At 38.3% G+C, this 16,696-nt stretch overlaps 1 protein-coding gene across 1 annotated transcript in view; it reads left to right on the top strand.

The window, feature by feature from the left end:
• The first annotated feature begins 218 nt into the window (after window positions 1-218).
• DNAH6 (dynein axonemal heavy chain 6) overlaps window positions 219-16,696 on the top strand; it is a 298,716-nt gene continuing 282,238 nt past the window's right edge. The window contains exons 1-2 of the mRNA XM_036873333.1: window positions 219-284; window positions 1,534-1,766. Coding sequence (XP_036729228.1) covers window positions 1,542-1,766 — 225 coding nt within the window. The 5' untranslated portion in view covers window positions 219-284; window positions 1,534-1,541. The remainder of the gene's footprint in view (window positions 285-1,533; window positions 1,767-16,696) is intronic.

Below are 16,696 nucleotides of genomic sequence, written 5' to 3'. Positions count from 1 at the left end.
CGTCAGGTCCAATGCGAGCTCTCCACCAATCAGCGACGTAAGGAAATTTCCAGAGACAGTCATTGGCTCGACTGCCCGGCACAGTCTTGGACCCAGAGCTGCAGTTGGCTGAGGGGTTGCCGTGGCGACAGATCTCGCACAGGCGCAGTGAGCCTCAGTGGCGGCCTGGTGGCTGCTAGGCAACGGGAAACATTCTCGGCTTAGAGACAACTTTCTGCTCCCAGACCTGCTTTTTCTCCGTCTCAGGAGACCCTCTGAGGCGGATGCGGGTCTAGTCTGACTTGGTGAGTCCTGAGGAATTGAGCTGTGGGGCTGAACTCCGACTTCTAGGCGGGAGACTCATCATGCTTTTGGAGCACATAAGAAAAGGCTCAGAGAGGCAGAGAAGGCCAATGGAAAGGCATTTTAGTGATACCTACTACCTACCTAGCAATTTAGAGGGCTAGAAACTGAGGAACAGAGCTATCAAGAGACTTGTCCAAGATCACACACGGAGTGGTCAGGTCTGGACCTCTGCTAGTCAGTATGGTAACCACTAGCCACAGGGGGGCTAGTCTGAATTGAGATGTGCCCTAAAGGTGAAATACTTTGAAGACGTAGTAACAAAAAATAAATTATCATATTAATAAGTTTTATATTGGCTACATGTTGAAATGATAATATTTTGTATATGTTAAATAAAGAACATTATTAAATTAATTTAGTTTTTTGTTTTTGAATGTGGTTACTTGAAAATTTTAAATTGCATAGGAGATTTGCATTATATTTCGATTGGCCAGTGCTGATCTAGACTAAAACCTGGGCCTGCTGACACCTGGTTCAAGACCTCGTGTATTGTAATACTGTTTTTAAGGAAAGTATTTCCACCCATCTGGTGGGACTGGAGTGTGAGTGGTGGTGAGGGTACAAGACCACTACAAAAGGCTCATAGTTCTAGTGTTCTGGGACCTTGCTACTCAAAGTTTATGAATCAGAATCTGCCTTTTCACAAGCTCTTCAAGTGATTCTCATACACATAAAATCTCCAGAAGGGCTGTTTTATGATTTAGCCTTCAACTCTTTTTTCCCTTTATTTGGTTACTCTGTGAGTACCTAGGCTATATATCTCAGATTACCTGCATTAGAACTACCTGCATTTTGAACAGTACCCCCACCCCCGGAAATATTTTGCATACTCAAGTGCGAGAAACGATCTCAGTATAATGGCATTTCTCTTCATCCTTCCAAATCTGGACCATTGTGGTCCCCAAATCAGAGGCAGCAACAGCATCACCCAGGAAGTTATTAGAAATGCAAACTCCTGGGTCCCACCCCAGCTACGGGGCTTCTAGAAGACCAGGCATAGTTCCTAATTTTCATTCCTCTGGTTTAGTTCCTCAGTTTGGGAAGAATGGGGTAACTTTGATAGCTTTTCTTTGGGGATAAGCAAATTAAGCTCTCCGTGGTTCTTAAAACCCCTCCACTTAGCCCTACTTCCCCAATCCTTTTGCTCTACTTTTCATTTTTCTTTTCTTGACCCTATCCCCTCTCCAGGAGTGAAGATGGCTTTTCATGCCTCAGACAATGAGTTGGACCTGGAAAGTGTTGGAGAGCTGATGGAAAACCCTATGCTTACAAGACTGAATAGTATAAAAGCAAAGGGAAGACTGAGTTTTGTAACACCCACAGAAAATGAAGCTGATACACAATTCCTGACATTTAAGCACACTACAAAAGCTCAGGAGAGGACAAGAAAACGACAGCAGCCTATAAAACTAGAGCCTCTGGTAAGTTTGAAAACCAGCATTTTAGCCACTTTTGGCTACAGAGGATGTTGCAAAATTGCTTTGGGGGATGGAAGTAATTTCTAGACTCTTAACAAAGAAGGAATGAAAACCTGAAAGTTAAGACTTGTTTATGAAATTGTAAACACACTTATTTATTCAAAATTATTGAGCTCTAAATACTGTTTGAGGTGGTGGGATGCAGTGGTGAACAAAGTTTTCTAGCAGATAAATTCTCTCTAGCATTATGTACAATATGGATACTTAACTATGTAGGGTGTAAGGCTCTTTTAGGTACTAGGGTACCATTTGATACTAGGAACTTCAGTAAGAGTAATATATATAATTACATAATTTTATTATTTTCAAAGTAAATGCCTAGTGTCCTGAAAAATTTTGTACATGTCTGAAAATAGTTTTAAGAATCCATTTATGCCCTTGGATAATTATATATCCATGTAAAAGAGCAGTGAAAGTGCATAAAAAAGTAAAAAGTGAAAGTTCTCACACGGACCTTCAGATGTTAACTCCTGTTGTTAGTGGTTGCCTTTCAGGCTGTTTTATATGTTTATTCAAATATATATGTGTGTGTATATATATATACATATGTATGTGTGTGTATGTAAACATATAGCTTTAAAGAAAGATTATACAGTACATACTGATCTTCAAAGTACTGATTTCACTAAAACATATGGAAGTCTTTCCAATTTGTGCATACAGAGGTATCTTTTCTAACAGCTGCACTGTGTTTTGTTGCATGGATGTGCCATAATAGTGTACCCACTAATTGTTCTCCTAAAGGGAGTTCTGGTTATTTCCTTTTCATTTTGTTGTTATTATTATTTTGCTATTGCAGATAATTCTGCATTGAATGACTTTGCCTTTGTACAGATAAAAATGGATTTTCAGAAGTGGCATTCTGTAGGTCATAGAATATGTACATTTTAATTTTGAAAACTATTGCCCAATTGTGCTGAAAGGTTTACCTTTGCACCTACGTTGTATAAGAGGTCCTGCTTACCTACATCTTTGCCAAAACTGATGCTATCAGTTCTCTTATTTTTGCTAGACTGATAAGTTAAAATGGCATCACATTGTTGTTGTGATTTGTATCTTATTAGTGAAGTTAATTATATTTTCATTCATTCATTGGTATGTATGTAACTTATTTCGTGGATTCTGTTCATAACCACTGTCTGCTTTAAAATTAGATTGTTTGCTTTTTTTCCTATCAGTTTCTGAGGTTTTTTAAAACATATATATATATAATGTATATATGTGTAACTGAATCACTGTGCTGTACACCTGAAATTAACATATTGTAAATCAACTATATTTGAATAAAAAAATAAATAAATAATAAAAACACATATATACATATATATATTATGGATATTAACCCTTATTCCATTGCTTCTCAAATTTAGGTACTGATTCATGCTGGAGGAAAACATTCTTGAAGGCCCATAGTGCTGATTTGTTATTTTTATTTTAATGTTACTTTATGTGAAAAATGGTTAACCTAGGGATTAATTCAAAATTTTAATAAACAAATTAATATCTTAAATGCAAAGAAAACTACACAGCCAATTGCAATTCAGGTTAACAGAAAATGCAAAGTAACAGATGTTGTTGACACCGAACTTCCATTTGCAAGATGGGTATGGCACTGCCTGCAGCTGCTCTCTTCTCCAGAGAGCAGTGTGCCTGCACTATGCGTTGTGGGGAGTTTTGGGGCCTCTCTACTATTTTTTTCCCATGGACTTAGGATTAAACCTTTTACACTTGTTTCTTTCTGACGGGTTTACCTTCATGTGGCAAAAGTGTATAATTAACCCTTGATGATTAAAGTAGTTCCATTTGACATCAGTGTGATAAATTTATGTATATTGAATTCAATGCCTACTACATGCCAGGCTCTGAGTCATGCTCTGAGGATACAACAGTGAACAAGGGAGACAAGATTCCTGTTGACATTCTAGTAATCCTAAATAATTAGACTGAAGAATGTCATCTAATCATAGGTGCTGTTAAGAAAATAATATAGGGAATGTGGTCAAGACAAACGGCAGGCTACTTTAGATTGGGTGACTACAAAGGTCTCCCTGAGGAGATGTCATCTGAATGAGTCCCAGACTATAGCCTTTATTACCTGCCAGACTGTGAACGGACAAGCCTTCAGAGATTCCAGTCCCCAGCCCTTGAGCTGCCTCAGCTGATGTCAAGTGGAGCAGAGGCAAGCTGTTCTCACTGAGCTCTGCCTACATGGTAGATCTTTAAGCAAAATAAATGTTGTTGTTGTGTTTTAAGTCACTAAGTTTGGAGGATTTTGTTATGTACTAGGTGACTGGAACAATATAACAAATACATGAATATAGTAGTTCTACAATATTAAAAATACTAAGGAATAAAGTGAAAATGACATCAATTTCTACCACATGGAGAGAGTAGCTTAGTGTTCAAGAGACTAATTTCATGTGTATAGGTACCTGTAGTTTGATTTGTTCTGACAGAATTAGTAATACTATGTATGTTCTTTTTATCATTGCCATCCTTCCCCTCTCCTCCCCTCCTTTGTTCTTTTCTCCTCCTCCTATACCCACCTCCCCACCTTCCTTCTCCTCTCTCTCTCCCTCTCTTCCCTCTTTCTTTCCCTCTCCTACTCTTCTTCTTTTACATTTTTCCTTACCTTCAATTCTCCAATCTCTGACCCCCATTTCTATGGTATCTATCATTAACAACAATCTGATGTACATCCTTTCTTGCTTTTCTCCATGCTCAATTTTATATAAATGGATAAATACACACACAAAAATACATATATTTACATAATTTGTTATGAATACACAAGATAAAAAGATGTAAATTATAACATCAAAAACATAAAATGTGTAGGGGGGGATAAAATGGAGAGCTTTAGAATGCATTCAAATTTAAGTTATTATCAACTTAAACCATTACAAATATAAGTTTTTTTAAGTGAGTCTCATGGTAACTACAAAGCAAAAACCTATAGTAGATACACAGAAGATAAAGAGAAAAGAATCTAAGCATACTACTAAAGAATATTATTAAATCTGAAAGGAAGAGAGCAAGAGAAGAAAAAAGGAGCAAAAGAATCATAAAATAGCCAGAACATAATTAACAAAATGGCAATAAGTGCATACCTATCAATAATGACTTTAAATGTAAATAGACTAAATTCTCCAATCAAAAGACACAGACTAGCTGATTAGATTTTTTAAAATAGACCCATCTATTTTGAGTCTCGTATAGGCATCTACATGCTGCCTACAAGAGACTCACTAGAGATGTAAGGGTACACACAGATTGAAAGTGAAGGGATGAAAAAGGTATTCCATGCAAATAAAACCAAACGAAAGCTGGGGTAGCTATACTTATATCAGACAAAATAGACTTTAAGACAAAGACTGTAATACGAGACAAGATTATTATATAATGATATAGGGGTCAATCCAACAAGAGGATATAATGTTTGTAAATATTTATGCACCCAATATAGGGGAACCTAAATATATAAAGCAAATACAGATCTAAAGGGACAAAGAGACAGCAATACAATATTAGTGGGGGACTTTAACACCCTTCTTTCATCAATGGAAAAATCATCCAGACTAAAAAATCAATAAGGAAACATTGCCCTTAAATGACAAGTTTGACCTAATGGACTTAAGAGACGTATATAGAAATTCCATGCAAAAGCAACAGAATACACTTTCTTCTCAAGTGCACATGGAACATTCTCCAGGATGGATTATATGTTAGGCAACAAAACAAGTCTTAATAAATTTAAGAAGACTGAAATCATATCAAGCATCTTTTCTGACCACAGTAGTATGAAACTAGAAATCAATTACAAGAAGAAAATTGGAAAATTCACAAATCTGGTCAAAGAAAATTGGGTCAAAGAAGAAACCAAAAGAGAAATTTAAAAATACTTTAAGACAAATGAAAATGGAAATACAACATATCAACACTTATGGGATGCAGCAAAAGTGGTTCTAAGAGGGAATTTCATAGGGATAAATGCCTATATCAAGAAACAAGAAATACCTCAAATAAACAACCTAAGTTTACACCTCAAGGAACTAGAAATGGAAGAACAAACAAAACCAAAAATGAATAGAAAAAAAGGAAATAACAAAGATCAGAGTGGAAATAAAGGAGATAGACACTGAAAGAACAATAGAAAAGATCAATGAAATTCAATGAAACTAAGAGCTGGTTCTTTGAAAAGATAAACAAAATAGACAAACCTTTAGCTAGACTTACCAAGGAAAAAAAAGAAAGAGGACTCAAATAAAATCAGAAATGAAATTTTAGATGTTACAACTGATACCACAAAATACAAAGGATCATAAGAGACTGCTATGAACAAATATGTGCCAATAAATTGGACAACCTAAAAGAAATGGATACATTCCTAGCAACATACAACCAACCAAGATTGAATCATGAAGAAATAGAAAATTTGAACAAACTGATTACAGTAAGGAGATTGAATCAGTCATCAAAAACCTCCCAACAAACAAAAGTCCAGGACCAGATGGCTTCACTGGTGAATTTTACCAAACATTAAAGAATTAATACCAATCCTTCTCAAACTCTTCCAAAAAAACAGAAGAGGAGGGAACTCTTCCAAATTCATTTAATGAGGCCAGCATTACCCTGAAGCCAAAACTAGACAAGGATACCACAAAAAAAGAAAATTGCAGGCCAATATCCCTGACAAACATAGATGCAGAAATCCTCAACAAAATATTAGCAAACAATTCAATAGTACCTTAAAAGGAGCTTACACCATGATCAAGTGGGAGTTGTTCCAGGGAAGCAAGGATGGTTCAATATCCACAAATCAATCAACATGATACACCACATCAACAAAGCAAAGGATAAAAATCATACGATCATCTCAGTAGATGCAGAAAAAGCTTTTGATAAAATTCAACATCCATTTATGATAAAAATTCTCAACAAAGTGGATTAAGAAGGGACATACAACAACATAATAAAGGCCATATATGACAAACCCAAATATAACATAGTATTATGTTAGTATATCACTGACATAATACTCAACAGTGAAAAGCTGAAAGCTTTTCCTCTAAGATCAGGAACAAGACAAGAATGCCCACTCTCACCACTTTCATTCAACATAGTATTAAAAAATCCTAGCCACAACACTAGGATAAGACAAGAAAAAAAGAGATAAAAGACAAGAAAAAGAGATAAAAGGCATCTAAATTGGAAAGGAAGACGTAAAACTGTTGCTATTTGTGAATGACATGATACTACAGATAGAGAACCCTAAAGAGATCACCAAAAAGCTATTAGAACTCATAAATTAATTCAGTAAATGTGGAGAAAACAAAGTCAAAATACAGAAATCTGTTACATTTCTATACACTAATAATGAACTATCAGAAAGAGAAATTAAGAAAACAATCCCATTTACAATTGCATGAAAAAGCAGGAAATACCTAGGAATAAACATAACCAAGGAGGTGAAAATACCTGTACACTGAAAACTCTAAGATGTTGATAAAAGAAATCAAAGAAGACATAAACGGAAAGAAATTCTGTGCTCATGGATTGGAATAATTAATGTTGCTAAAGTGCCGATACTACCCAAAACAATCTACAGATTCAATGAAATCTCTCTAAGAATTTCAATGATATTTTTCACAGGAATGGAACAAACAATCCTAAAATTGTATGAAACCACAAAATATCCCAAATAGCCAAAGCAATCTTGAGAAGGAACCATGAAAGATCTTGAATAGCCAAAGCAATTTTGAGAAAGAAGAACAAAGTGGGAGGTATCACGTGTCCTGATTTCAAACTATATTGCAAAACTATAGTAATCAAAGCAGGATGGTGTTGGCATAAAACGGACACATAGATCAATGAAACAAAATAAAGATTCCAGAAATAAATCCATACATATATGGTCAATTAATTTATGACAGGAGGAGGGGCAAGATGGCGGAAGAGTAAGACGCGGAGATCACCTTCCTTCCCACAGATACAGTAGAAATACATCTACACGTGGAACTGCTCCTACAGAACACCCACTGAACGCTGGCAGAAGACGTCAGACCTCCCAAAAGGCAAGAAAATCCCCACGTACTTGGGTAGGGTAAAAGAAAAAAGAAATAACAGAGACAAAAGAATAGGGACAGGACCTGCGCCAGTGGGAGGGAGCCGTGAAGGAGGAAAGGTTTCCAGGCACTAGGAAACCCCTTTGCGGGCAGAGACTGCGGGTGGCAGAGGGGGGAAGCTTCGGAGCCGCGGAGGAGAGCGCAGCCACAGGGGTGCGGAGGGCAAAGCGGAGAGACTCCCGCACAGAGGCTCGGCGCCAACCAGCACTCACCAGCCCGAGAGGCTTGTCTGCTCACCCGCCAGGGCGGGCGGGGGCTGGGAGCTGAGGCTCGGGCTTTGGTGCTAGCTGGGAGGGAGTCCGGGAAAAAGTCTGCAGCTGCCGAAGAGGCAATAGACTTTTTCTTGCCTCTTTGTTTCGCGGCGCGCAAGGAGAGGGGATTCAGAGCGCTGCCTAAACGAAATCCAGAGACGGGTGCGAGCCGCGGCTATCAGCGCAGATCCCACAGCAACAGGGGCGCAGAGGGAAAAACGGAGAGATTCCCGCACAGAGGCTCAGCGCCGAGCAGCGCTCACCAGCCCGAGAGGCTTGTCTGCTCACCCGCTGGGGCAGGCGGGGCTGGGAGCTGAGGCGCGGGCTTCAGTCGGATCGCAGGGAGAGGACTGGGGTTGGCGGCGTGAACACAGCCTGAAGGGGTTGGCGTGCCGCGGCGAGCCAGGAGGGAGTCGGAGAGGAGGTCTGCAGCCGCCGAAGAGGCAATAGACTTTTTCTTGCCTCTTTGTTTCGTGGCGCGCAAGGAGAGGGGATTCAGAGCGCTGCCTAGACGAACTCCAGAGGTGGGCGCGAGCCGCGGCCATCAGTGCGGACCCCAGAGACTGGTAGGAAACGCTAAGGCTGCTACTGCCGCCACCAAGAAGCCTGTGTGCGAGCACAGGTCACTCTCCACACTGCCCCTCCCGGGAGCCGGTGCAGCTCGCCACTGCCAGGCTCCCGTGATCCGGGGACAACTTCCTCGGGAGAACACACGGCGTGCCTCAGGCTGCTGCAACGTCACGACGCCTCTGGCGCCGCAGGCTCGCCCCGCCTCCTCCGTAAGGCTCCCTCCCCCGGCCTGAGTGACCCAGAGCCCCCGAAGCAGCTGCTCCTTTAACCCCGTTCTGTCTGGGCGGGGAACGGACGCCCTCAGGCGACGTACATGCAGAGGCGGGTCCAAATCCAAAGCTGAACGCTGGGAGTTGTACGAACAAAGAAGAGAAAGGGAAATCTCCCCCAGCAGCCTCAGAAGCAGCGGATTAAAGCTCCACAAACAACTTGATGTGCCTGCATCTGTTGAATACCTGAATAGACAACGAATCATCCCAAATTCAAAAGGTGGACTTTAGGAGCAGGATATATTAATTTCCCCTTTTCCTTTTTTTGTGAGTGTATATGTGTATGCTTCTGGGTGAGATTTTGTCTGTATAGCTTTGCTTTCACCATCAGTCCTAGGGTTAGGTCCGTCCATTTTTTTTTTTTTTTTTACTTAAAAAAAAATTTTTTTTTCCTAATATATGTTTTCTTAATAATTTTTTCCGTATTTTCTATTTTTAGAAATTAAAAATTTTTTAATAAGTTTTTTCATTTTTTATTTTAAAAAAGGAAAATTTTTTTTCTTCATAAATTTTTTTCTTCAAAAGTTTTTTCTTATTTTTTACTATAAAAAATTAATAAATCTATTTTTAAAAATTAAAAAAATTTTTTTCTGAATACATTTACGCTTAATAATTTTTTTTCTTATTTTTTATTATAATAGCTTTATTTTATTTTATTTTATCCTCTTTTTTTCTTTCTATTTTTTTCTCCCTTATATTCTGAGCTGTGTGGATGAAAGGCTCTTGGTGCTCCAGCCAGGCATCAGGGCTGTGCCTCTGAGGTGGGAGAGCCAACTTCAGGACACTGGTCCACAAGAGACCTACCAGCTCCACATAATACCAAACGGCAAAAATCTCTCAGAGATCTCCATGTCAACATCAAGACCCAGCTTCACTCAACGACCAGCAAGCTACAGGGCTGGACACCCTATGCCAAACAACTAGCAAGACAGGAACACAGCCCCATCCATTAGCAGGGAGTCTGCCTAAAATCATAAGGCCACAGACACCCCAAAACACACCACCAGACGTGGACGTGCCCACCAGAAAGACAAGATTCAACCTCATCCACCAGAACACAGGCAATAGTCCCCTCCACCAGGAAGCCTACACAACCCACTGAACCAACCTTAGCCACTGGGGACAGATACCAAAAACAACAGGAACTACGAACCTGCAGCCTGTGAAAAGGAGACTCCAAACACAGTAAGATAAGCAAAATGAGAAGACAGAAAAACACACAGCAGATGAAGGAGCAGGGTCAAAACACACCAGACCTAACAAATGAAGAGGAAATAGGTAGTCTACCTGAAAAAGAATTCAGAATAATGATAGTAAGGATGATCCAAAATCTTGGAAATAGAATAGACAAAATGCAAGAAACATTTAACAAGGACGTAGAAGAACTAAAGAGGAATCAGGCAATGATGAAAAACACAATAAATGAAATTAAAAATACTCTAGATGGGATCAATAGCAGAATAACTGAGGCAGAAGAAAGGATAAGTGACCTGGAAGATAAAATGGTGGAAATAACTACTGCAGAGCAGGATAAAGAAAAAAGAATGAAAAGAACTGAGGACAGTCTCAGAGACCTCTGGGACAACATTAAACGCACCAACATTCGAATTATAGGGGTCCCAGAAGAAGAAGAGAGAAAGAAAGGGACTGAGAAAATATTTGAAGAGATTATAGTTGAAAACTTCCCTAACATGGGAAAGGAAATAGTTAATCAAGTCCAGGAAGCACAGAGAGTCCCATACAGGATAAACCCAAGGAGAAACACGCCAAGACACATATTAATCAAACTGTCAAAAATTAAATATAAAGAAAACATATTAAAAGCAGCAAGGGAAAAACAACAAATAACACACAAGGGAATCCCCATAAGGTTAACATCTGATCTTTCAGCAGAAACTCTGCAAGCCAGAAGGGAGTGGCAGGATATACTTAAAGTGATGAAGGAGAAAAACCTACAACCAAGATTACTCTACCCAGCAAGGATCTCATTCAGATGTGATGGAGAAATTAAAACCTTTACAGACAAGCAAAAGCTGAGAGAGTTCAGCACCACCAAACCAGCTTTACAACAAATGCTAAAGGAACTTCTCTAGGCAAGAAACACAAGAGAAGGAAAACACCTACAATAACAAACCCAAAACATTTAGGAAAATGGGAATAGGAACATACGTATCGATAATTACCTTGAATGTAAATGGATTAAATGCTCCCACCAAAAGACACAGACTGGCTGAATGGATACAAAAACAAGACCCGTATATATGCTGTCTACAAGAGACCCACTTCAGACCTAGAGACACATACAGACTGAAAGTGAGGGGATGGAAAAAGATATTCCATGCAAATGGAAATCAAAAGAAAGCTGGAGTAGCAATTCTCATATCAGACAAAATAGACTTTAAAACAAAGAATATTATAAGAGACAAAGAAGGACACTATATAATGATCAAGGGATCGATCCAAGAGGAAGGTATAACAATTGTAAATATTTATGCACCCAACATAGGAGCACCTCAATACATAAGGCAAATACTAACAGCCATAAAAGGGGAAATTGACAGCAACACAATCATAGTAGGGGACTTTAACACCCCACTTTCACCAATGGACAGATCATCCAAAATGAAAATAAATAAGGAAACACAAGCTTTAAATGATACATTAAACAAGATGGACTTAATTGATATTTATAGGACATTCCACCCAAAAACAACAGAATACACATTTTTCTCAAGTGCGCATGGAACATTCTCCAGGATAGATCATATCTTGGGTCACAAATCAAGCCTTGGTAAATTTAAGAAAACTGAAATCGTATCAAGTATCTTTTCCGACCACAACGCTATGAGACTAGATATCAATTACAGGAAAAGATGTGTAAAAAATACAAACACATGGAGGCTACACAATACACTACTTAATAACGAAGTGATCACTGAAGAAATCAAAGGGGAAATCAAAAAATACCTAGAAACAAATGACAATGGAGATACGACGACCCAAAACCTATGGGACGCAGCAAAAGCAGTGCTAAGAGGGAAGTTTATAGCAATACAAGCCTACCTCAAGAAACAGGAAACATCTCGAATAAACAACCTAACCTTGCACCTAAAGCAATTAGAGAAAGAAGAACAAAAAAACCCCAAAGCTAGCAGAAGGAAAGAAATCATAAAGATCAGGTCAGAAATAAATGAAAAAGAAATGAAGGAAACAATAGCAAAAATCAATAAAACTAAAAGCTGGTTCTTTGAGAAGATAAACAAAATTGATAAACCATTAGCCAGACTCATCAAGAGAAAAAGGGAGAAGACTCAAATCAATAGAATTAGAAATGAAAAAGGAGAAGTAACCACTGACACTGCAGAAATACAAAAGATCATGAGAGATTACTACAAGCAACTCTACGCCAATAAAATGGACAACCTGGAAGAAATGGACAGATTCTTAGAAATGCACAAACTGCCGAGACTGAACCAGGAAGAAATAGAAAATATGAACAGACCAATCACAAGCACTGAAATTGAAACTGTGATTAAAAACCTTCCAACAAACAAAAGCCCAGGACCAGATGGCTTCACAGGTGAATTCTATCAAACATTTAGAGAAGAGCTAACACCTATCCTTCTCAAACTCTTCCAAAATATTGCAGAGGGAGGAACACTCCCAAACTCATTCTACGAGGCCACCATCACCCTGATACCAAAACCAGACAAAGATGTCACAAAGAAAGAAAACTACAGGCCAATATCACTGATGAACATAGATGCAAAAATCCTCAACAAAATACTCGCAAACAGAATGCAACAGCACATTAAAAGGATCATACACCATGATCAAGTGGGGTTTATCCCAGGAATGCAAGGATTCTTCAACATACGCAAATCAATCAATGTGATACACCATATTAACAAATTGAAGGAGAAAAACCATATGATCATCTCAATAGATGCAGAGAAAGCTTTCGACAAAATTCAACACCCATTTATGATAAAAGCCCTGCAGAAAGTAGGCATAGAGGGAACTTTCCTCAACATAATAAAGGCCATATATGACAAACCCACAGCCAACATTGTCCTCAATGGTGAAAAACTGAAACCATTTCCACTAAGATCAGGAACAAGACAAGGTTGCCCACTCTCACCAATATTATTCAACATAGTTTTGGAAGTGTTAGCCACAGCAATCAGAGAAGACAAAGAAATAAAAGGAATCCAAATCGGAAAAGAAGAAGTAAAGCTGTCACTGTTTGCAGATGACATGATACTTTACATAGAGAATCCTAAAGATGCTACCAGAAAACTCCTAGAGCTAATCAATGAATTTGGTAAAGTAGCAGGATACAAAATTAATGCACAGAAATCTCTTGCATTTCTATACACTAATGATGAAAAATCTGAAAGTGAAATTAAGAAAACACTCCCGTTTACCATTGCAACAAAAAGAATAAAATATCTAGGAATAAACCTACCTAAGGAGACAAAAGACCTGTATGCAGAAAATTATAAGACACTGATGAAAGAAATTAAAGATGATACAAATAGATGGAAAGATATACCATGTTCCTGGATTGGAAGAATCAACATTGTGAAAATGACTCTACTACCCAAAGCAATCTACAGATTCAATGCAATCCCTATCAAACTACCTCTGGCATTTTTCACAGAACTAGAACAAAAAATCTCACAATTTGTATGGAAACACAAAAGACCCCGAATAGCCAAAGCAATCTTGAGAACGAAAAATGGAGCTGGGGGAATCAGGCTCCCTGACTTCAGACTATATTACAAAGCTACAGTAATCAAGACAGTTTGGTACTGGCATAAAAACAGAAATATTGATCAATGGAACAGGATAGAAAGCCCAGAGATAAACCCACGCACATATGGTCACCTTATCTTTGATAAAGGAGGCAAGCATATACAGTGGAGAAAAGACAGCCTCTTCAATAAGTGGTGCTGGGAAAATTGGACAGATACATGTAAAAGTATGAAATTAGAACACTCCCTGACACCATGCACAAAAATAAACTCAAAATGGATTAAAGACCTAAGTGTAAGACCAGACACTATCAAACTCTTAGAGGAAAACATAGGCAGAACACTCTATGACATACATCACAGCAAGATTCTTTTTGACCCAGCTCCCAGAGAAATGGAAATAAGAACACAAATAAACAAATGGGACCTAATGAAACTTAAAAGCTTTTGCACAGCAAAGGAAACCATAAACAAGACCAAAAGACAACCATCAGAATGGGAGAAAATATTTGCAAATGAAGCAACTGACAAAGGATTAATCTCCAAAATATACAAGCAGCTCATGCAGCTCAATAACAAAAAAACAAACAACCCAATCCAAAAATGGGCAGAAGACCTAAATAGACATTTCTCCAAAGAAGATATACAGATGGCCTACAGACACATGAAAGAATGCTCAACATCATTAATCATTAGAGAAATGCAAATCAAAACTACAATGAGATATCATCTCACACCGGTCAGAATGGCCATCATCAAAAAATCTAGAAACAATAAATGCTGGAGAGGGTGTGGAGGAAAGGGAACTCTCTTGCACTGTTGGTGGGAATGTAAATTGATACAGTCACTATGGAGAACAGTATGGAGGTTCCTTAAAAAACTACAAATAGAACTACCATACGATCCAGCAATCCCACTACTGGGCATATACCCTGAGAAAACCAGAGTTCAAAAAGAGTCATGTACCAAAATGTTCATTGCAGCTCTATTTACAATAGCCAGGACATGGAAGCAACCTAAATGTCCATCGACAGATGAATGGATAAAGAAGATGTGGCACATATATACAATGGAATATTACTCAGCCATAAAAAGAAATGAAATGGAGGTATTTGTAATGAGGTGGATGGAGTTAGAGTCTGTCATACAGAGTGAAGTAAGTCAGAAAGAGAAAAACAAATACAGTATGCTAACACATATATACGGAATCTAAGGGGAAAAAAAAAAGCCATGAAGAACCTAGTGGCAAGACGGGAATAAAGACACAGACCTACTAGAGAATGGACTTGAGGATATGGGGAGGGGGTGGGGTGAGATGTGACAGGGTGAGAGAGTGTCGTGGACATATATACACTACCAAATGTAAAATAGATAGTTAGTGGGAAGCAGCCGCATAGCACAGGGAGATCAGCTCGGTGCTTTGTGACCACCTAGAGGGGTGGGATGGGGAGGGTGGGAGGGAGGGAGATGCAAGAGGGAAGAGATATGGGAACATATTGTATATGTATAACTGATTAACTTTGTTATAAAGCAGAAGCTAACACACCATTGTAAGGCAATTATACTTCAATAAAGATGTTTAAAAAAAATAAAAAATAAAAAAAAAAAAATCCAAGAGGTACAAAAGCATAAAAAAAAAAAAAAAAAAATTTATGACAAAGGAGCCAGGAATATACAATGGAGAAAGGACAGTCTTTTCAATAAATGGTATTGGGAAAACTGAACAGTCACATGAAAAAACAAAACTGGACCACTAACTTACAGCATACACAAAAGCTAACTGAAAATGAATTAAACATTGGAACATAAGACCTGAAACTATAAAACTTCTAGAAGAAAACATAAGTGGTAAGCTTCTTGAGATCAGTCTTGGCAATGATTTTTTGGATTTGACATCAAAAGCAAAGGTAACAAAAATTAATATACAGAAATCTGTTGCATTTATATATACCAACAATGAAAGATCAGAAAGAGAAATTAAGGAAACAGTCCCATTTACCATCGCATCAAAAATAATAAAATACCTAGGAATAAACCTACCTAAGGAAGCAAAAGACTGGGACTCTGAAAACTATAAGATGCTGATGAAAGAAATCAAAGATGACATAAACAGATGGAAAGATATACCGTGTTCTTGGGAAGAATCAATATTGTCAAAATGACTACACTACCCAAGGCAATCTACAGATTCAATGCAATCCCTATGCAATTATCAATGGCATTTTTCACAGAACTAAACCCATACACCTATGGTCAATTAACCTACAACAAAGGAGGCAAGACTATACAATAGAGGAAAGACAGTCTCTTCAATAAATGGTGCTAGGAATGTAAATTGGTACAGCTCCTATGGAGAACAGTATGGAGGTTCCTTAAAAAACTAAAAATAAAGCTACCATATGGTCCTGCAACCCCACTTCTAGGCATATATCTGGAGAAAACCATAATTCGAAAAAATACATGCATCCCAGTGTTCATTGCAGCACTATTTACAATAGCTAAGACATGGAAGCAACCTAAATGTCCATCAACAGATGAATGGATAAAGAAGATGTGGTACATATATACAATGGTATATTACTCAGCCATAAAAAAGAATGAAATAATGCCATTTGCAGCAACATGGATGGACCTAGAGATTACCACACTAAGTGAAGTAAGCCAAAGATGAATATCCTATGATATCCCTTATACGTGGACTCTCTCTCTCTCTCTCTCTCCCTCTCTCTCTCTCTCTCTCTCTCTCTCTCTCTCTCTCTCTCTCTCTCTCTCTCTCTCTCTATATATATATATATATATATATATATATATATATATACAAACGAACTTATTTCCAAAAGAGAAAGAGACTCACAGACAGAAAACAAATTCATGGTTACCAAAGGGGAAAGTGGGGGAGGG

Source organism: Balaenoptera musculus, chromosome 13 (genome assembly GCF_009873245.2).
Source record: "Balaenoptera musculus isolate JJ_BM4_2016_0621 chromosome 13, mBalMus1.pri.v3, whole genome shotgun sequence".
NCBI classification, from domain to species: Eukaryota; Metazoa; Chordata; class Mammalia; order Artiodactyla; family Balaenopteridae; genus Balaenoptera; species Balaenoptera musculus.
This window is presented reverse-complemented; position numbering and strand designations above follow the sequence as displayed.